Source organism: Girardinichthys multiradiatus, chromosome Y, assembly GCF_021462225.1.
Source record: "Girardinichthys multiradiatus isolate DD_20200921_A chromosome Y, DD_fGirMul_XY1, whole genome shotgun sequence".
Taxonomy (NCBI): Eukaryota; Metazoa; Chordata; class Actinopteri; order Cyprinodontiformes; family Goodeidae; genus Girardinichthys; species Girardinichthys multiradiatus.
Window position 1 is genome coordinate 24576247 of NC_061818.1, and position 22936 is coordinate 24599182.

General features: G+C 38.7%; 1 protein-coding gene across 2 annotated transcripts in view; it reads left to right on the forward strand.

Moving 5' to 3' along the window:
* The first annotated feature begins 3157 nt into the window (after positions 1 to 3157).
* The window catches only part of LOC124863754 (ubiquitin carboxyl-terminal hydrolase 22), a 42820-nt gene continuing 23041 nt past the window's right edge, over positions 3158 to 22936 (forward strand). The window contains exons 1-3 of one of the 2 annotated variants that reach the window (XM_047358221.1): positions 3158 to 3618; positions 4378 to 4410; positions 20699 to 20831. In XM_047358221.1, coding sequence (XP_047214177.1) covers positions 3499 to 3618; positions 4378 to 4410; positions 20699 to 20831 — 286 coding nt within the window. In that variant the 5' untranslated portion in view covers positions 3158 to 3498. The remainder of the gene's footprint in view (positions 3619 to 4377; positions 4411 to 20698; positions 20832 to 22936) is intronic. The other variant, XM_047358222.1, reaches the window with a different exon arrangement.

Genomic DNA, 22936 nt, shown 5'->3' on the forward strand with positions numbered 1-22936 from the left:
GTTTCATGCAAGTTATTGTTGAGACAGATATTACTGCTATTTGGGATTAACTTGTCCACACTTACAGTACAGACCAAACGTTTGGACACACCTTCTCATTCAAAGAGTTGTCTTTATTTTCATGACTATGAATATTGTAGCTTCACACTGAAAGCATCAAAACTATGAATTAACACATGTGGAATTATATACTGAACAAAAAAGAGTGAAACAACTGAAAATATGTCTTATATTCTAGGTTCTTCAAAGTAGCCACCTTTTGCTTTGATTTCTGCTCTGCACACTCTTGGCATTCTGTTGATGAGCTTCAAGAAGTAGTCACCTGAAATGGTTTTCACTTCACAGGTGTGCCTTGTCAGGTTTAATAAGTGGGATTTCAAGCCTTATAAATGGGGTTGGGACCATCAGTTGTGTTGTGCAGGAGGTGGATACAGTACACAGCTGATAGTCCTACTGAATTGACTGTTAGAATTTGTATTATGGCAAGAAAAAAGCAGCTAAGTGAAGAAAAACAAGTGGCCATCATTACTTTAAGAAATGAAAGTCAGTCAGTTCGAACAATTGGGAAAACTTTGAAAGTGTCCCGAAGTGCAGTCGCAAAAACCATCAAGCGCTACAAAGAAACTGGCTCACATGAGGACCGCCCCAGGAAAGGAAGACCAAGAGTCACCTCTGCTGTGGATGATAAGTTAATCCGAGTCACCAGCATCAGAAATCGCAGGTTAACAGCAGCTCATATTAGAGAACAGGTCAATGCTACACAGAGTTCTAGCAGCAGACACATCTCTAGAACAACTGTTAAGAGGAGACTGTGTGAATCAGCCCTTCATGTTAAAATAGCTGCTAGGAAACCACTGCTGAGGACAGGCAACAAGCAGAAGAGACTTGTTTGGGCTAAAGAACACAAGGAATGGACATTAGACCAGTGGAAATCTGTGCTTTGGTCTGATGAGTCCAAGTTTGAGATCTTTGGTTCCAACCACCGTGTCTTTGCCTGGTTCCCACCGTGAAGCATGGAGGACGAGGTGTGATGGTGTGGGGGTGCTTTGCTGGTGACACTGTTGGGGATTTATTCAAAATTGAAGGCATACTGAACCAGCATGGCTACCACAGCATCTTGCAGCGGCATGCTATTCCATCTAGTTTGCGTTTAGTTGGACCATCGTTTATTTTTCAACAGGACAATGACCCCAAACACACCTCCAGGCTGTGTAAGGGCTATTTGACCAAGAAGGAGAGTGATGGGGTGCTGCGCCAGATGACCTGGCCTCCACAGTCACCGGACCTGAACCCAATCGAGATGGTTTGGGGTGAGCTGGACCGCAGAGTGAAGGCAAAAGGGCCAACAAGTGCTAAGCATCTCTGGGAACTCCTTCAAGACTGTTGGAAAACCATTTCAGGTGACGACCTCTTGAAGCTCATCAACAGAATGCCAAGAGTGTGCGGAGCAGTAATCAAAGCAAAAGGTGGCTACTTTGAAGAACCTAGAATATAAGACATATTTTCAGTTGTTTCACACTTTTTTGTTCAGTATATAATTCCACATGTGTTAATTCAAAGTTTTGATGCCTTCAGTGTGAAGCTACAATATTCATAGTCATGAAAATAAAAAAAAATCTTTGAATGAGAAGGTGTCCAAACTAATGGTCTGTACTGTATTTCAAAATAAAACGATCCTGACCTAAGTTATGTCATTTATGCCTCATTATAGCGACCATACAGCAAACCTCCACTAGGTGTCAGGCCTGAATTAGCTAATCTAAGCGTTTTACCTCCAGCAGGGTATGCGGGTTCTGTGTTTGTTTTCTTTAAATTTGTGCCTCTCAAAGGTTTGATATCCAGTTTTTACATATCAGAAAAGCAGAATGCATTCATAAGCTGGTATTTCTGCCCAAAGGACCTGTTAATGTTGAACTTGTTCATTAATGAAAAATAACATCTCTATCCAGGGTTTATTCAATGAAACATAGGTTTTGACAGGGTAACTATAATTATATAGGGTTACATCTTAAAAATGACAATTGGTTAGACTAAATAGTCTATGTGTAAAATAAAGGAAGAGTCTTTTGGAGCTACAAAACATAATTATTCAGAGTAAAAGATGTACACAGTGGAGTACCTAGCATTCCTGTGAGTAGTGGTATGTGTGTGAGTGATTTTGCATAACACCTCTTACACATTTTACAAGCTCTGGTGTCTTTTTCCATGTACAATATTGGGATTTTATCTTAATTTGACGGTTTATTATCAAGAAAGAAATAAACAAACAAGTAAGGACATTTAAGGTTTCAAGGATGTGGGGTGTTTTTTTCTATTAGATTTGGCCTGCAAATATTGCCCCAATAACAATTGTAATTAAATGACTAAAGCTAAAACATTTAATAAACGAAAGCAAATAATGAATTAAAATAATGTATAAATTAAAAAAAAAAAAATATATATATATATATATATATATGTAAGTTACCACTTACATTTTATTTGTCACTAAAAGTCAGCAGTAAAAAAAACTTATCAAAAGAATGAATCAATAAGCAGTTTATTTAATCAATTGTTTATGTGTATTTATTAATCACAAATAAATGTTTCACAGAAGGGAGAGCCATTGTATTCAGATCTGTTTAAAATTGCCACAGCAAATATATCCCGTAACTTAACAACACAAGCAATAAAAAAGCAATTTAAATAAAAATTAAATAAAACAGGGGGCAAAAATATAATTTGAGTTACACTTATCCTATATATCATGTAACGTGTCTTACACGTCTGGCTACATTTGAATGCCTGGTTTGTAAGTTGTGCAAAATGTACAAAACAAATACAACTAATATGAAGAAACCACACTCTATTGTTAGATTTAATGAGATAATGATTAATCTGCGGTACGACTCTTACATTAGATGGAGCACACACTTTTACTCGTGGAAGCACTTTATACCATTCAAGAATAACAGTTACAAATTCCTGATTGTCCATATACACCCGGTTGTCCTGAATGGGAGGTGTGTTATTTCTCCCGACGACAACATCATTGATACAATTCCAAACTCTAAAAGACGGGACACACTGGGCCAGAAACCCAGCGCACCCAACGTGCATCAAACTTGGACGTTGTGACGTCACCTCTTTGTGTTGACAAATCATGATCCACATGGGCGGGCATTGTAAAGCTATAGTTGAGAGTTAGCAGGCTAACTAATCGTGAGTGTGGAAGTCGAGCTAAAAAGGAAAACACAACTGTCAAATGAGCAAGGATAATAGGGGTCTCAGAGGACTCGGGATTCTGTTAGGTGGCTACATGAACCGATTTAGAGTTAGCTGAAAACGACCGAGTTTATCAGATGCCTGAGGAGCATTTTGGATACTACGGCGATTGTCCCGTTTCCAAACGGAAACCGTTTCTGGACACAGACTAGGTGCTAGGTAGCCTAGCTGAGTGAAGAACCCAGGAGACTCTTCATTGTCACCTCAAACTCCATCCTGAATGTTTTGTCTGTCATGAGTCCGGCCGGGTGCTCCCATGTGAACGGTTATAAGGTGGATAATTGGAAACAAAACCTCCGAGTCATTTACCAATGCTTTGTTTGGAGTGGAACTGCTGAGACCAGGAGACGCAAGGTAAAAAAAATAAAATAAAAGTAAAACACACAGGAACTGCAACGTTTGCCACTGAAACGGAAAGGGGGTATATTTTATTTGGCACAGACACGCGTAGAACCGTGGTGTCCCGCATGAAGCACAGGTCACAGCTGAACAGAATTACGGTCTAACTGGGACTGTTCAAGTACCTAGCTCTACTGTTAGCCACCGGTAAGTTAGCTGCTATGGGTCTGAACTGCGGGTGCCGGTTGATAGTTTGCAGCATTAGAACTTAAAAGTCTTCAGTTTTCCTTTGTGTGCTACAACTGAATCGTTTTTAATTTCATTGAGTGGTGATGTTTGTTCTATAAGTAAACTTGGGGTTTAAACAATTGTGGCCACGGGCTAACATTACCTCACCAAATATGAACCCATTGTGTCCCCCTCTTCGTCTTCCCCACACACAAGTAGAGTGGAGTTCTCCCTCTGGTCGGCGTGGGTCAGAGCTCTTTCTACCCTGTCCCTCCTTCATTTTCCTCTATTAGAATGAAGGAGGAACCTTCAGTTGATTACCTTAGTCTCAGTTTGTTTCTGAACCCGTTGGCCTTCACCACTCCCTGTAGCTCTCGACATTATGATGTCACTTCATCAGCATTTCTCTTCTTGTCATTTGAAATATAACTTGTTTTCATTTGGAATCCCGTCGTTGTATTTATTGTAGTGATTTGTTGATTGTTACACCACAACCGTGCTTCTCTTATGAGTGTTGTACATTTTTATGTCGTTGTGATAAATCAGGTGCTTCAGAGCGATGCAGGATGGACATATCTGGTGAGTTGAGGCTGCTATCCCCCTCATCTTCACTGACATGATGCAGGTAGAGCAGATGCATATGAGCAGGCTTGCTCTCTCTCTTCCGAAGCTTACCCACCTTATTCAGTGCCTCTTCACTGAAAGGGAAAAAAATAGGTGTAACCCAATGTAAGCAGGAGGCAGGTAATGTAGGTATCTTGGCAATAATCTCGAGAGTTGTGTGCCAAAAACATTATGTATGAAAGAGCATTTAAAAAAAAGTTTAAATGATATCAAGATTGTGTACGTAGGTTAAAACATAAGCTGAGGTATCTTTAAAAAAATTTTTTATTGTGATGGAATATGTATATAAAAAAGGGAAATAAAAATAATTTTTTTTGTAAATATGTATATATACATTGTTTTTACAAAAGAAAAACACACGGTTGAATAAATGAAAATATGCACGGTATTGATTTGCATATTTGCACTGATATGCATATGAGTGCATATTTATCAGAGAGACAGCCTGAGGGAAGAAACACTCTGTGGTGGCTGGTTTTTGCAAATAGCACTCTGTGGTGCTGACCTGAAGGTAGAAGTCTTAACAGTTTGTGTCCAGGGTGTGTGCGGTCTGCAGAGATGTTAGCAGCTCTCTGCTTGACCCTAGACCTGTACAAGTCCTGGATGGAATGAAGGTCAGCCCTAAAGATCCTCTCTACAGATTTAATTGTTCATTGCAGTTTGGACCTGTCCTGTTCTGTCGGTGAGTTAAACCAGACAATAATGGACGAACACAGGAAAGACTGAAAATAATGGTTGTGTAGAAGATAGCCAGCAGCTACTCTGGATGGTTATACTTCTTGAGTTGCCTCAGGAAGTACAGTGTCTTTTTGTGAAGACCATCTCAGGTTCCAAGAAAGAGTGGTTAGTAGGAAGTGGAAGTGAGACACAGTGCTGTTGAGGATATTGGGGGGAGGCAGTGTGCGGGGTGTTCACTTGACGTCCACCGTCATCTCTACTGTATTGAGCAGGTTAAGCTCCAGGTGGTTCTGACTGCACCAATGGACCAGCTGATCCACATCCTGTCAACAGTGATGTCTTGTGAACTTCAGCAGTTTCACAGACGGTTTGGTTGGTGCAGGATGTCTGGGTTGATGGTGTTTAAGGCCAATCTGAGGTCCACAAACATGATCCTGTTTGAGGTGATGCAGGATGAGGTATAGTCCAAAATTGGGGTGTCCTCCTGTAGTTAGTAATGATTTTCAGACCTTTCCAAGCTGCTGTTCGGTCATCAGCTGAGAAGCTGTTTTTTAATCTTTTCACTGTGGCTTCGCTTAGAGAAAGGCTTCATTTGATGATGTTTTGGATATTGCTGTGAGACACACAAAAAACACATTTTGATGAATGTTCTGCATTTTAAGTGGTTAGAATAAATGTCAGTTAATTTACTTACAACTGTCCCTCTTTTCAGGATTATTTGCATTTCTTACCGTTGAATATTATACTTTCCCTATTAAAATCGCTGGCAAGAAAATGTAGAAATTCAGCCTGCATTTCTTGTAAAATGAAAACAAACAATTAAATTCAGAAATTACATTTTTACTACTTTAATTGAATCCAAACCTTCCATGGTAGCGTTGCACAGTAATGGAAGCTCATGGGATTCTGATATTTGTAAATATTACGATAAATCAATCTTTTTCTCATCCCTGTGTATTTCATCTTTGCTTCCAGTGCTCCCTGTGAAGTGTAATCATTTAGTGCAGTGAGAGTCCAGCTGGCTGAATATTACAGTGGCATGCAAAGTGTGGATTTAGGCCACCTCTAGAATAATCAACAATTATTGCATTGAGGGTCTGTCTTTGCAATATCAGTTATGTGTACATTTATAATGCGTTACAATGTATTTGCAATCTTGTGCCGCCATAATGGTAAATGGACTGAACTTATATAGTGCCTTTCCAGTCATACAGACCACTCAAAGTGCTTTACACTAGAGCCACATTCACCCAATCGCACTCATTAATGCTCACACATTCATACACCGTTACGCAGATCGGTAGGCAACTTGAGGTTAAGTGCCTTGCCCAGTGGCACATCGACATATGACAGGAGGAAGGTGGAATTGAACCCACAACCTGATTGCAAGACAACTACTCTTCCTACTGGGCCACAGTCGCCTCAATCAGCAAGCTAATTTAAGACATGGTAATGTATTAAACCCAATGAATTTTGATATATTGATTGAAAACATTAACAGACCATTGGATTGATTTTAGTTTGTCAAACATTTCAGTAATAGACTGAGAATTGAAAAAAAAAGAAGAAAAGCTAAAATATATTCAAGGTATTTTCTCTTGTCATAGAAAGTTTACAATACGGCAACCCATAACGGTGACTGTGTGACAGTGTAGAAATAGAGTGCAGACCAAGAGGGAACTCTTGGTCTGCACTCAAAGTGCACTCAGAGTGCAGTAGAGGGGCTAGGGACGTACAGGTTACACGATACGGTTGGAGATGCTCTCTTAAGAGCAGAGTCTTTAAGAGTTCCTTGAAGATAGACTGGTGTGAACCTTTTTTGGTACCCCTTGATAGGTCATTCCACCGTTGTGGAACGACACATCTAGGGAGTCTGGATTCTCTTGAGTGCAATGTAGGCACCTCTGACCGACGACCAGACAAGACAGGCTGGAAGACCAGTTAGGAGGGCATTACAGTAGTCAAGGCAGGAGACATAGACTGCACCAGAAGCTGGGTGGTGTGTTAGCTTAGGTATAGCCTGAATTTTCTTGTTTAACAATGCGAAGTGCCATGATCGAGCGACAGAGGCAAACACAGCTTTTAAATGTCTGCTGGTCCTCAATCATGACATCCAAGTTTCTAGCTACCTTTGATGGAGCAAAAGATGGTGATTCAGTTTTCATGCAGGTATTGTGGTGTGCAAGTACAGTTGGTTTAGCGGGGAAATTAAGCAGGTTAGTTAGTTTTAGTTATGTGCATTTTGTGCAGATTGTTATCCCTTTTTATTTTTTGCGCTTTATCGAGTAACACATGTATAACAACTTGATATTGGCATGTTAATTACTTAGGCTCTCTGCTCAGGGAGCTAGACTACAGTCAGCTGCTTAAGCTTTTAAACAGTGCTACCTTACTAAGAGCGATGGGTGGATTTCCTTTGTTTCCACACGACGACTGTCCAAGTGAAACACAACATTACACAACAACCGTTGCGGGAGAAGCAGTATTGCAGCAAACTTTAGTCATACTTCCACTTTCTCTTGCATCTCATTATGAGGACTTCTATCTGCAGGAACAGTAAAACTGAAAATGGCAGCGGTTGTGAAACTAACTTTTCAAAACCTTGGTGTACCCTGATACAGGTAATGGGCTACTACCTAATCTTGTGGTTTTTAGGGCAAATTATCATCATGTTCTGCTTCCTGTGCACGTCACTCAGCCCACACTTCACTCTTTTATTTTTTGATTACATGCTAAGCATGCGTGTCTAGCCTTTTTAGTCTGGGTAATATGTGGATGTAAATATTTAGGGATTCTTGGGATTTAATTTTTTTTGGAAACATGAATCCTTACATTAACTGATTTCCAGACAGCTGTCAAGATTCTCAAGGTCATCTTAACTTAAAATTCCATAACAGAGGATCAAAGCTCAAATGGATGAACAGACCGTATTTGCTGTACTCTCTTTGGCCTTCCTGTTATCTCCTGAAAATAAAGTGTGTTTATTAGAAGACTTGGATCCAATTCTTCAGCTTCGGACTCTACTGTTACCAGGTGGCGTCAATCAACCTGAAATGTAGCAGGTTTTTCCATTAAATTTCTATCGCAAACTTTGGTGAGACATGTTTTGCTCAACAAAAAAACACCTCTGCACATTCTCCAATGTCTATACATGCTTGTCCTTGCAGGCTCGCTGGTGCCTGTGGTCCATGAGTGAGAGGCATGGTGTACTCTCGACAGTTTGCTAGTCCATCACAGGATGCGCTAGGGTTCATATTTTGCTCCATCAAAGGTAGCCAGTTCATGAAATTTGTGATTGCATTTTTCAGACTATTTCAAATAAGCACTAGTTTTTAACTTAACTAGATGCTAAATAAAAAAAAAGAAAGCCACACTGTAAGTTTTGCATGTGCTTTATTAGCAACATATGTTTGCTGAGATAAAATGAGACTACTATCATATAGGAAGACATTGAAGTTGGGTCTGTTTGAATCCCATGTGACAGAATCAGGAGTCTTCTGCTTCACACCCTCTCGCTGAGCCTCTTAGCTGATGTGATATTCAGAGCAGCAGTCGTGCTGCATGCAGGCAGTTGTTCTCGAGAATCGAGGCATTGATTTATTTCAGCCTTGAGCTTCAGTTTTCTGGTATCTTCTTATAAATGCATACACCAAACCTGCATCTGTGCTTTCTGCCAAATGTGAGAGGAATGGATTACAGTGGCATGAAGTGTTATGATCACAGTCTGTTATTGAAAAAACGAGCTTATCGCCGAGTTGCTCACTCCTTATTCACCATTCAACAATGGCACAAATGAAAAGCGGCTAAAATTTAGAGCTGCTTTCTCCACGGTGGGATTTTAAAATACTCTTTCAGTGATTTGTCATTTTATTACCTTGTACCTTAAATTGCAGTTTTTCCATGTATTTGTTTTTTTTTTTCTCGTTTAATTAGTTTTTTCTCTGAAAGTTTGTTCTCAGCTGCTGCTGTCTCTCCCCAAGCTAAAATCAATTTCCAAGCAATGTGCAAGAGCTAATCTGTCACCTGCTCTGTGTTCACAGTCAAAAGCCTGCTTGGGTGACATGGATTCACTGGAAACCTAAAGTAACTGAAGGGTTTTATTTCTTGGCCTCTGAGTGCATTAAACCTGAAGTTTTCATTGTAAACTACAAACTCTGTGCTTGGGTTTATCATTATTGAAAGGAAATCACTGCATGGTGTCAAAATGTTGAATATTACAGGCTTGAACGATTAGATCTGAATTGATTCAAAGCTGATTGTAATGCTTACATAATTTTGGGTTGTGCTTCATTATGTTTTATTCTGCTCCCTGAAGTTAAATGGCATGGCCTATCAGACAGTCAAAGGTCTCAACTTAGTCATACCTGATTGATAGAGAGCCTACACACCCATGGTTTACCACAGATGGGTAAGGAGAAGAAGAAAAATCCAATAACCATTTTGTCCTTCAGTCCTACCTTTTTTTTTTTTTCTTTGATGCCATTCATTTGTAAAACTAGTGTATCTCAGAGTACAGGCATCTAATATTGTGTTGAGATTGCTGGGCTTTTGGACAGAAATGTTTTTCTACCAAAGCAAAAGAGTTATTTCTACTTTAACATTTGAACAATTCAGAACATTATGACTGCAAACCTCCATGTATTTTTATAAATTGTAAAGTGGAAGAAACATTCAGTTTTCAATGTGTAGAATCACTTTTCTTCTTCTTTTGTTGCAATTATAGATGTGAGTCTTTTGGAGTATATCTCCACCAGCTTTGCACCTTTAGTGACAAAATAGCGTAGCATAAAAGCATGGATAAACAAGAAAATTTTAAGTCTTGCTAGAGATTTGGACTTTGATTGGGCCATTTTCTGATTATTCCACTGTAGCTCTCTATATGTTCATGGATTGTTTCATTCAAGACTGCCCAGTATTTAACTCCAACCATCTTCCCTTCAACTCTGACGAGCCCTATTGTGAAAAAGCATACCCACACCATAATGCTACTACCACTGTTGTTTATGGTGATGTGAAGGATAGATTTGTGGGCTACATGGCTAATGGTTGTCCTGCCAACAGAATGTCTCACCTGAGCTCTGAATCTCTGCAGCTCCTTCAGAGGTACCATGGACCTCTGGGCTGTTTCTCTGATTTAGACTCTCCTTGCTAGGCCAGTATGTTTAGGTGGACACCATGCCAAGCACACGAGGCCTTCACAGAACAGCTGCATTTATACAGATATTGAACTACACACAGATTAATCTTAGGAACGGAGTTCTGAAGGCTGCTGGTTGCATTGAATTTTATTCAGGGATTGAAGGGAACTGAAGATGTATGCACCCCACACAAATAATCTACAGTTTTCCTTCTACTTCACAATCATATGCTAATAAGTAGTGTCAAATAACATAAAATCATAATTGAATAATAGAAGTTTCTGGTAGTGACATGACAAAATATGGAAAAAGTGAGAGGGGTACGAATATTTTAGGAAGCGTATGTAGACCTTACTGCTTTCGGAAGGATCAGCTGTATTAACTGTTTTGGCCAATGATGCTGTCAAATTAAAGATGCACTTAAATCATAGGTATTGCGTTGGCCTGTATATGTATGAAACAAAATGAAAGTGGGTTAACTGGTATTGGCAGTATTTAATGTCATATCTAGCTTTGAAGAATTTGCTGTCACTTTGATTAAAGCAGTGAGGTTTATGATTATAGACCTCTCTGAACTAGAAAGGAAAACATCTCCACCCCCAACCCTCAAGTGCTCACCAAGATGCAAGGCACAGCAGGAATTGTTAGGTGTAGAAAATGAATATTTTCTTAAGGATAAAACATTTATGTTGCTCCTTCCCCTTTTACTTTCACTTGGCGCACAATTCTTAAATATAAATGCGACGAGGCATGATTTAATCCACAGAGTGGTTGGTTTTGCTGCTGTGAGCAGATCTTTGTCAGATCCGTCTCCATCACATTGCAGGCCTCCTGCTCTGTGACTCATCCGCATACATTTGGAGCAGCGAGATGTATTCCTATAGACTGTTCATGCTGTTTGCTTGTTCCTCTTTTGCCTTCGCTCCCACATCGCTGCTTCCTCCTTTATTTTTTTACCCCCTGCTTTCATTTTTTTTTTTCATTGTCAACCTAGTTAAAGCCATGATTCATTTTGCTTCCTCAATATCTTATTGCAGATTTGAATGCGGAAAAAAATAAATGTTCATACGGCTCACGTTTTAGTAAATATATTGTAGCCACAAAATGAAAAAAGGCTATTCCTAAATGTAAAAGATAGGTTTGTGTATGCTATTCTTTTGTTTCTCTCATGTCTATGCCTTGTAGACAACACTCTGTAGTTGTAGTGACACTCCTGTCTTGTCTGATGTGGCTTTTGGTTCGTCAGTCCTAACTGTGGTGAAATGACTCAGTCTAAACTAATGTAAAGTCCTCCAGGGGTAAACGGTGTTCTGATAAGTCACCTTGTGCTGTCCCGATTGCCTCCCAGTTCTTCAGCTCCAGATATTCCAGCATAATATGGATCTATATTCAGCAGAGTCTTGCAGTTTTAAGTTACTTTGTTTTCTGTGACTGTTGGTTCTGTTTGTTTCAGTTTTATTATGTTAAAGTCCTTTTAGAAAGGATAATAATGGACATGTCACTAAATAATTGTTTTTATTGGTTGGTATTTTGCAATGAGCATCTTTTCATGAGTCCCAGAATAAGATACGTGTCTAACTGAAAAGGCGAGCATAAGCATCTTTATCTAAGGCAGTCAAACCTGCCCAACATCTGTTTGTTTTGTTTTTTGTTCTCTTTGCTTCCCCCAACTTAAAATAATCCTCCTGATTCGATTGTTCATCCATCTTTGGAAAGGCATCGTTGCTACAAAACATGGCGGTCATGGTTTGAGCCGGTCCAAGGCAGCCATCCAGCCCCCCTCAGTACTACCATCTGGCTAATGAGCTGTCCATCACTTCTCGGTGGCTGTCCAAGCCCAGAACCTAATGGCAATCAATCTTTTAGTGTGGACACTCCGTTATTCCATACTGGTAAAGCATCGAATGCAAGTGACAGTCTTTATATAAGCCTTAATGTTAAGAAATTGTTCTGTCTCTGTGGAAAAATGAGAATAGATGGCAGCAGACTATTGAAAGATAATTAATTAAATATGTCTGCTTTTTCACTTTTACCCGCATTGTAGGTGGCCAATAGCCCAATCGTGCCTTTACACTGTAGTGCTCATAGATGTTGTAGAAGGTAATGGCTAACGCTTGGTTGATCCTAATTGGTACCATGGGGATAAACATAGGATCTTATTCGGGCCAATTGCACCTTTGTTGTAGGTCACCTCAGCAGTCCATCTTTTATTTGTGCGGCTGAATTGGTGTAATTGGTGGTAGCTCACCAAGGTGTAGACATATGGGAGTTGTTGTTTGCTGTAGATTTTGTCATTATTTTGTTTTTGACAGTCATTTTATTTACAACCTTCTCAAGCGTGCCAATTAATGAACCAAGCGCAGCTGGGCATGATGCTGCTGTGTGATAGGGCTTTGAGAAGTGACCTTTTTAAGGCAACGTGGCTGATTTTAAAGCACATATTTGCCATGTATTTCATAAGATCTCCTTACAATACAAAATACTAACTAAATGCCAGCTTGCAGCATAAACAATTTTTATTGCTTTACTTTTGAAAGATTCGGTTTGCAGCTGCTCCTTTATCTTTTTTGAAAGTTTAATTCGATATAGCCAATTCATTTGTAATTGCGTGACTATTTATTTAATTTAATTTTGGCTATATAGTTACACATCTATCATGTAAATCAGCTGCATACACCTCCTGGCCTGCTATATTTTATACTCTTCACAATGCCTTGCAAAATTACTCACGTCTTCTCGTGTTACAACCACAAACTAATTAAATTTTTTTTGTGGGGATTTTATGTGATACACCTACTCAAACTAGCACATGTTTTTTGCAGGTAAAATTCTAAAAAAATATTAATGCAATCTAGAAACTTTTTTTGTTTTTGCCTGTTCTTTCCATAACAGATTGTATGGAGTGCTTCCTTGAACATTAGTTTAGGTTTTTGACAAAGTTCCTTAATTAAATTTAGGTCTGGGATTTACTGGTTTTCACAAAAACCATTCCATTTTAGCTCTGTCTGCATGTTAGCATCATAGTCCTGTTGGAAGGTGAACCTCAGCTCCCATCTTATGTTTTTCTGCAGCCTCTAGGCTTTCTTCTGGGATTGCCTAGCTTCACCTTCCCAGCTGAAGAAAAGCATCTCCACAAGATGATGCTGCCACCATCGAGCTTCACTATTAGGATGGTGGGTTCAGAATTATGTACATTATTAGCTTTCTTCATCATAAAAAAGTTTTGCATGTAGGCAAAAAATTTTAATTTTAAGAGTTCCTTGCACTGGGTCCTATTCAGTGGTATCAGATTAGAAGGGGCTGAATACATATAAATAAAAGAAAATCCCTGTAAAATATATCGGAATTTGTGGTTTGAATTTGAGAAAATGTAAAAACGTCATTGAGAATGAATAGTTGTGCAAGGCAGTGTATACGACTTCAAACCCTTTTGCGTCGAGAACCATTATTAATTCATTCATTCATCTTTTCCAAGAGTTACCGAGAAGCTTTACTTTATAGGTGGATGTTTAGGGTTTAGCTATAATGTCCTTATAGCACTGTGTGATGATATGAGGATAACACACTCCAGAAAATCCCTCACGTCTCCCAACTCTCAGATTCGTTTGGATGATGTGGAAATGCGTTCTCCCATAAAGCCACACACATTGTCAACAGAGATCACAACGAGCAGATGGAAGGCAGACACACAAAAAAAAGGAATTGTATTGAATATTTGTGTCAAGGGCATTTTGCTGGCAGTGTATATTGAAGACATTTTGTGAGGGGAGGAAAGAGGGGTACAATCCTGGTAAGGCACTGGCACAAACTGTCCCCATGGGGTCAGCTGGCTGCATGGAGCATCACCACCAGATTCCCCGTTCTTTTGTTAATAATGAACATAGATTCAAAGAGTGCTGTGTGTGCTGGATGTCATATTTATGCTTGGACACTCCCAACAAACATCTTACCGTGTGGACTTTTTTGTGGAAAGATTTTGTAAGTGTTTGTAGGCCTGTTAACCCATGCATGCAACATTTCAACTGGATGCATTGTTAATTTAGTTAAAGGTTGAGTTTGCGTGTTTTTGCGTACATTCAGAGGGTTTTAAATGCTGGGCCAAGTGGTGAGTCACTGTTCTCATATAGCAATGCGCTCCAGCCTGTATTGACTCTTTCCTCCTCTCCACCCCTCCTGTCTGTGTTTTTTGCAGCAGCTGGAACGTGCGCAGTAGATCCAGACCTTCGTTCACAATATAACTGTCATTTGCTCTCCTCCTTAGTTTCAGCGCATCACATTACTGCCTACATGAATGCTTTAAGTTGAATACAAAGAGGAGGGTGTGCCTGTATTTAAAATGCAGGCAAGAGCAAAAAAAATCCAATAGTCAGGCATTAAGGGTGCTTTTAAATAAATGGATACGATGCTGAATTTAGAACATTGGATGATTTATAGATTTGCACCCACATCGTCTTAGCCAAGATCACTCATAACCTCATTAGACCTTTATTCTTTTTTAATGTAACTGAATGATATAATCATTCAAATAATGCATCTCTTATTGTGATGCTCCAGCAATTAACACCTCTGAGTCTCTATACAGTGCCATGCAAAAGCATTCACACCCTTTGAGCTTTTTGTTGTTTTGCTTTGGTACAACAACAAACTTCAATGTATTTTATTGGAAATAAACATGGTAGACCAACACAAAGTAATGCATAATTGTGAAGTGAAAGGAATATTTAGAATACTTGTGAAAAGTGTACCATGCTGTTAAATCCTCTTCCCCATTTTCTCTTATACCCTTAAATAAAATCCAGTATACCGAGTACTTCATGGACAAGTGGTAATGGCAAGTCACTGTTAAGTTACGGCCATAAGACGTCCCAGTTGCAGCTTGCCCCAAAGGCTTATAAGGGGCATAACAAATGTGTGGAAGAGGCTCTGGTCAGATTGGCCTACAGGCGCGACACTGTGCACATCACCTTAAACATGCTATCACCCTGGTGATATATGGTGGTGGCAGAATCGTCCTTTGAGGATGCTGTTCTTTGACAGGGACAGAAATTCTCTTTAAGAAAAGCACAAGAATAAAAATCACAGTGACGTAAAACCCAATAAAATATAACATTTGTGGTAACATGGCACAAAATGCTGAAGTGTTATGGTCTGCAAGAGCATTCTGTAAGTTTATTTTTCTGATCTTGAAGCAAGCTATATGGCCACAAAGAGAGCATTTCGAGTGGGATGCAGAATAACAGAGTATGTACAGTAGTTTGCTACGTTTGTGACGTTGTCAGTAATCTGAGCCAGCGGCTGATCAATGGACAGTCTAATAGAACATTTAAAGGCCCCCGACACAGGAGAGGCAAGACTGCTGAAACTCAGGAAGAGAGAGCCTCTGAACCATTGTCTGGGGGAGAAGGCAGAGAGATTTTCTGCTCTCTGAAGAGGTGAAAAGGCAGAGGATGGTGAGAAAGAGGGCTAGGCGTGATACTCACTGGCTTTGTTGTTTTTGTGTTGGACTTGTGGTGCATCAAAGGGAAAAGGGATGAGCAGCACTGCTGGTTTGGTAGGATGTGCTTAGAGAGGCAGTTGAAAGCACCCATTTATGATTTTGCGGTTTTTAATTTTTTCAGATGAATGCATGATTAATAAATATTTTGATATCATTCATGCAATTCAGTTTTTTTTTTTTTACTGTGTATTTGTTTTTAAAGACCAAGTGACATTTTTATTAATTCTCTCTGGTTCTTTTAAAAAAAGAAATTCAAAGCTGTCTGGCACTCCAACCAATTTCAATAAAACAGAGCTTAGTGTTCATGAATCTAAATATCCCCTTGACTGCAGTGCCATCACAATCCAAGCCTCCTACTGCTCAGCCAACATACAGACTTGATTGGGAGTTTTTCCTGCCAGTCTCAGTGAATCCAATAGTGTCCTAACACGTAGTTTGGTGAGCCGTTATCTTCGATGCCATCAACTGAGTTGCAGCATTCGTTTTAGACTGCTCTCATGCAGGCAATTATTTAAAATAATTGTGCAGCAATTGACTGTGTCATATTCTGCTGAACACACTTCTGTTTGTACATTAAATTTTACAACAGCGTTTCTCCGGAGGTTTGACGTAGTGAAGAGCAGCCATGAATTTTGACACATCCAAGTGAAGTAGAGCAACCGTGTGAATGGGTAGCCAAGCACATTAATTTGTTGAGAGAAATATGATAAACCGTAATTAAACAAACAGTCCAAACTTTCTTCTGCCGTAGGTTCAGCAATGTTACCTGCATTTATCATTTTGTCCACAGCGTCGCAGCCAAAAAAAAAATAAACCTGGTTTAACACTTTCAGATAGAACTCTTCACTCATGTTGGTTACTCTGATGAACTGATAACGTTGGTAATGTTGTTTCTCATGTGTTCTCAAGGTTTTAGGAAGATCTAGATACAGAGGGGAAATCTCTTTTTAATCTTTTCAACGTAAAATAAGGGAAAACAAACAAACTTTTGTTTGGTAAAGCATGAAAATGTTGCTTAAAGGGCAAAGTAGTTCAGCCAGTCTTACCTAGGTGAGTTAGTAGTAGCCTGTTTACACTACACACTGCCCACATCAGATCTCTATTAGTTTGACAACACTCTGGAAATCCCCAGAGAGATTCCCACACTTTATCTTTCAGATATTCAGAGAGCTAATATCACACTAACAAAAGTGTACTTGTTTTGATTAATTTACGTTGTAAAATGTCTGCATAACCTAACATTAGCTTTCCTCATTGGAGTGATGTAGAGTAAATGGATTCATCTTCTGTTCACATAAAACGTTTTTGCATTTGCACTTTGGCTATATGATACAGGAAAACTATGTGACTTTGATAAGGATGTGATAACAAAATCTGTTACAATACATCCACATCTTTGCTTCTAACATCTTCAGCCAATAGGCTGAATATTACTCAGGCATAAAAAGCTTGAATCCATGACTGATTTTGGTGGCGCTCTTTACTTCATCCGTCCAGAATATTGACTGCTTTAGTGGAGTCACCTCAGGTCACTGGGTAGTCCTTGTACATGGAAGGGCTGCTGTCTTTCTCCTTGTTTTTGCACTCTGAGTGGCTCTGAAGTTGGCTCAAAGAAGGCTAAAACACATTTCACATGTGCACAAGAAAAACCCATTTGGTTGTCTGGAAATACTTCTTAGCACAATAAACCAGGTTGTCGTTTTTCAGAAAGCAGTGCCGGCCATCACTTTTTAAACTATAGTGGGCAAGCTATGACTGGCCTGTTTACTGGCTGATTGCAGGCTCTATTTGAACAGATAGCATGACTAATTACCCAGCTATTATAGGCTCTTTATATTCGTGATATTTTTTTTATAAAGAGTAGAACAACAAACATGTAGAATATTCCACATATTTACCATTAAAACAAGTTGATTCATTTTGTGTATGTTTACTTGGTGTTCTTGCTTAGGTCTATGAAGATCTGTCAAGATAATGATAAATAATAAAGGTAATATTATTAGTTATTAAAAAATAACTATCAATCATTTATTTTGTTTTAAATACAATTTTGTATTAGTATTACTAAGTCAATACTCCCACACCACAGAACACATACACAAACAACACGAACATAGAAATAAACATTGGTAGTTAAGATCATCCCAGTTGTACTTATAGGACCAATAGGATATGGTAAAATGACTAACATCGACTGACACTAATCTTAGTATTGTGCTTATTGATCGCGCTATTATCAATGTTTGCTATATTCTACATCTTTAATTTGCTTTTCATTGAAAAACTGGTTTTGGTGTGCTCTTGTAACATTAGCAAATAAAGATTTGGAGAAATAATGACGTAGAGCCTGGGCTAACAGAAAATAGTCAATTTAACATATACAAGATATTTTTTTTACCCAGATTTTAGTATCAAATCTAAACTCAAGAGTACAAAAACTGCCATATTATTTAATAAAGATACATGAAACCAAAATGGAAAAGTTTGTGAAAAACCAAGTTACCCTTAAAAACCCTAGAAAATAAAATTAAAGAAATTGTGGAGATGATATTTCTAATGTTCAGAATACAATGTTCCTACATTCCGGATTAATACAAAAATGTATCGTCTTAATAATAAAGGATTTATATTAAAATGAGACAAGAATTGTTCTCCAGAACAACCCAAAGTCTCTGTGTACCACTGATCTACTAATACAACAAAATCCTCTAGTCATGAGATGGAAGCATTGGTACAAATAAAACTCAACAGAAATACATCGTATCTTCTTTAAAAGACAGATTATACCTTGCTTACATTTTTGCACAACTCAAATCATACAACTCTGAAGTCTGTTTAAGTGTCAGTTTGAAATAACAGTTGACACATTGCTGTAGAAAATACAATTTCCTTTCTATAATCTCCAGACATCTCTTCTGCATTTGTATGTTATTGTGAAAGATGATTATTTGGCTGTGTTGGTAAACTTTCTGAAGTCACTAAGATGGAAAAAAAATCATTTCAAATGGGGTGAAAAATATCCCAAAACATTGGAGTTGGGTCTTTAGTTCTTTATCCCGGGAACAGGAAATTCTTGGTAAAATTTGTTTTCCAAAACATATACAGCTGATATTTTAGATATATTGAGGTTTTTGCTAATACGGATCATTATGTGTTTTATGAATGCCAATTGCTAATAGCCTATCTTAGAGGCATGTCCTGTGTACAATTACATGCCCACAGAGCAGGATGAAGAGGATGACTGTTTTTCTTTTATACCAAGGTTTGATGCTTAGTTGGTGTTTAGTTACACTATTGTATCGCTAGACAAAAGTGAACAATATGTAGACAAGACTGTACAGGTTCACTGAGTTCATGTTAAAAAGCTTCAGATATTTTGGAGTGTGCAAAATCATGTTAAGCTGAAGTTTCACTTGGTTTATTAGAAATGGGTAATTGATGAATTGCTGCTTTCTGAAGATTTTTTCTTTCCTTTTTATCCATCTTTACCTGCTTTACACCTACTTTCCTTCAGTTCTAATCGTCTTTATGCTACCCCTATAAAGCTAAGGCTGGCTCTACCTCTATGATCCTTAATTTAAAGTGACCTTTTTTTATCTTCAGGGGTCTCTTTATTTGGCTTGCTCAATGCAGAGCAAACATTTTACCTTTCCAAACAGTTTAATACATTTTTATATTATCACACGCCGTGTTAAAATTGTTGGTTAAGATATTAAAAGCTGTTTACTGCATCAATAAGACTTTAGCAATGTATTTCTATCTACTGATCGTTTGAGTAGTTTTCCCAATGGGATCCTTTATCTGTTAGATGGATGGGTGGGTGCTTAGGCAGGCTAGCCAAACAACTGAAATGTTTTTTTAAAATATTCTACAGTTGATGTACAGATTGTAAGATGGATAAAAACTAGCATCACACTTGATGTAGCTAGCATCGTGAGACAGCCTCTTACCTGAGCAATGAAAGGGTCCATCTGTGGCTTACATTTGGATCTAACTTATCTGCCATCCACCATATCAGTACAGTTTCAAATGATATGTACAAGTTATACATTAATAGCATACATCAAATATGTCATGAGAACCTACATGTACTCCAGGGGCTCAATATGTGGCTTTATTAGTCGAAGGTTCCGCATGCACAGTGCATGTAGGGGGCATAGCTTCAACAGCCCTGCCAGTAAACTGTGTGTTATGTGTATGATATTGAGAAATACATTCATCATGTACTCAAGGGTACTTGCATGAAATCAGCGTTTACATCTAGGTTATGATCAATACAATGAATATATCCCAAATCCATATAAAACAAATTTTAAGAGAAACTTTAGGTAAGGTTGTTCAGTCTTCTACAACATTTGCACATGCTGTATTTACAGTTTTACCGCTGAATGTAATGGGAACTGGTGGACCTTGGACCGGCTGTTTGCCTACTTGCCAGTAGTGTTAAGCGTTCGGATGCAGTTTTGCAGATTGCTTCACAGATATAAGCCAAACCAATTACACACACACACACACACTGCCGATGCCTGTGTGCCTCAGACAAATCTTGCGCGTCTCTTCCAGTGCTCCTGCCAAGCAGTAAATCCAATCACTGACTGTGTGTGTGTGTGTGTGTGTGTGTGTGTTAGGGAGTGAAAGATTCTTTGTGGAAATATGTTGTTTTTCGACTGTATTTGATTTGTCGACAGGCAGAGCAGTCATCAGTCTGCTTTCATGTCAGGTTTATTCAAGCAATGTGTTCTCTGAAGTGTTTACGGGAGCAACTGGAAGATAGAAATCTGTTTCAGCTGGCAAAGAGTTCCTCTCTGTATACTTCCCACTCACCACGAGTGTTCTGTTATCTCCTTCGCTCTGTCTCACTAGCTTTTCTCCCTTGTCCTCACCAAAACCCCCATCCTCCCTGTTTTTTTTATTTTATTTTCTATTACAGGCCAAGTCGTGCATCTGTCACATGTGTGGCGCCCACTTGAACCGACTCCACTCTTGTCTCTACTGCGTCTTTTTCGGCTGTTTTACAAAGAAACACATTCACGAACACGCAAAAAACAAAAGACACAATCTAGGTAAGTAGCCCATTGTTTCAGACATAGTATTGCAACACATATTTTTGAAGCATTTGTCCTGATCTAGTCCATCTGCTAAATAGAGATTTAATTGATCCAGTTCAATGTTATGAATGCTTAATAATTTAGTTGGTTCCACTAAACTCTGAGTGAAGCTGTGTTTGTTCCTTAGCAACCTTATAATGTCTCCAGGTGGTCTGCATATAGACGTACAGGTGCAAAAGTGTATTTCAGTAATTCGATTCAAAAAGTGAAATGTTTTATCGAGATGCATTGATATATTTCATGGCTTCAGTTCCTATTAATTTTGATGTTTACCAGCCCAAATTCAGTTTCTCAGAAAATCAGAACATCACGTGACCAGTAGATTTTTATTTATTTTTTAATACAGAAATGTTATGTTATGGCCATGGGTAAGAATGCTAACTTGACATATTTCCGGTAGGCTGTGAATACCACCTTCCACAATGATGGTAAGATACGACAGTTCATTAGCCATGTTTACATGGACCTAAGTATTTGGGGTATAAAAGGCCGAAAAGGAATAAAAAAAAAAGCGTAATGTAAATGTGCCAGTTGGAATATTCTGATTGGATTCGCCTCGATTGAAATATAATTGTATTCCGAATTAGAGGGGTGGTTTATGCCAATTATCAATTCGAACAGCGGGCACGTAAACACTTGTTTGGATTATGTCCTTCTGATTATGGCACACTGACCTGACTGAGCATGTGCCCTATGTCAACGCAACACATTTCTGCCCTTAGTAGCAGGACGAATAATCACATGGAAGCAACTGGTCTGTTGCCACATTAAGCCCATAGCTTAATTATGGAAAACAATAAAGCATCAACTGCTCTCAGAACCTGGTCTGACTCCATTCTGGATGCTCAGAACACTCAAAACTAACACACTATCGCGTTTTTTTGTGTGTTTTTTTTTACAGCACAGGCGGAAGTATAACTTATTGTCCTGCAGTTGGTTTAGGGAAATCCGACAACTCTGCGCATGCCAAAGTGCTTCTATTCAGAGTAAAGAGTGATGCTTGTAAACACACATCATGATCGGATTTTTTAATTTTGTGCCCATATAAATAGCATAATCTGATTTAATTATTTGAATCTGATCATGAAACTTTGTGAATGTAAACATAGCTACTCTTAAAGAAGTTGGATGTTGTAGATGAGTGCTGTATCCAAGCGTGTTAATGAAAAGGCGGGAGGAAGGGAAAAAAGTTTGTATTAAAAAGGATTACGAGCAGCAAGGGTAACCATAACCTTGAGAGAATTGTGAAGCAAAGGCCTTTTGAGAGTTTGTGGAAAATTTCCAAGACATCAACTTTGGCTGTAGTCACCTCACAGACGTATCCAGTACGTAGACTATAACTGTTGAACTCCTTGTGTTGTCCCACTTATGAACCAAAAACATAGGAAGCATATATCTTTGGCTTAGTTTTAAGAGAAAAAGGACTGAACTTTTGCTCACCAAGTCCTCTCTTCTGACCAAAGTAACTCTTGCGTTTTGTTTGGAAATCAAGGTCCTCAAGAGGACAGAATCCAAGTTGCTTGAGGTCGAGAGTTAAGTTTTCATAGTCAGTGATAATTTAGGGAGCCATGTCATGTGCTGGTGTTGGTCCATCAAGTTTTGTTAAGTCCAAAGTCTGTGCTTGTTTTGGCAGGAGCCTTGCCTGACGTTAAACCCGATAAAGAATCTAAGGGGTATTGTCAAGAGGAAGATGAGAGACACCAGATCCACCAATGCGTACAAACTGAAGGCTGCTATTAATGGCACCCGGGCACCTCAGCAGAGCCGCAGGCTGATTGCTAGTGTAGTACACGGACATACCTTTTTGTAAAGTGACTACTTTATTAAACTTCCTTTTCATGGTCCTAAGTTAGTATTCTGATTTTATGAGAAAAACAAAACTTCAACAAAATGGGTCAGAAATGTCACTTTTAATGAAGAAGATAAAATGATAACTATTCTGTTTCAAAACTGATAAAAAAATAACAGAAATGGGCAATCATATATTTTACAACAGTAATAATAGTTTTTGTGCAAATCTGTGCTAACTAATTTAATAGTATCACTGTGATATTCACTAC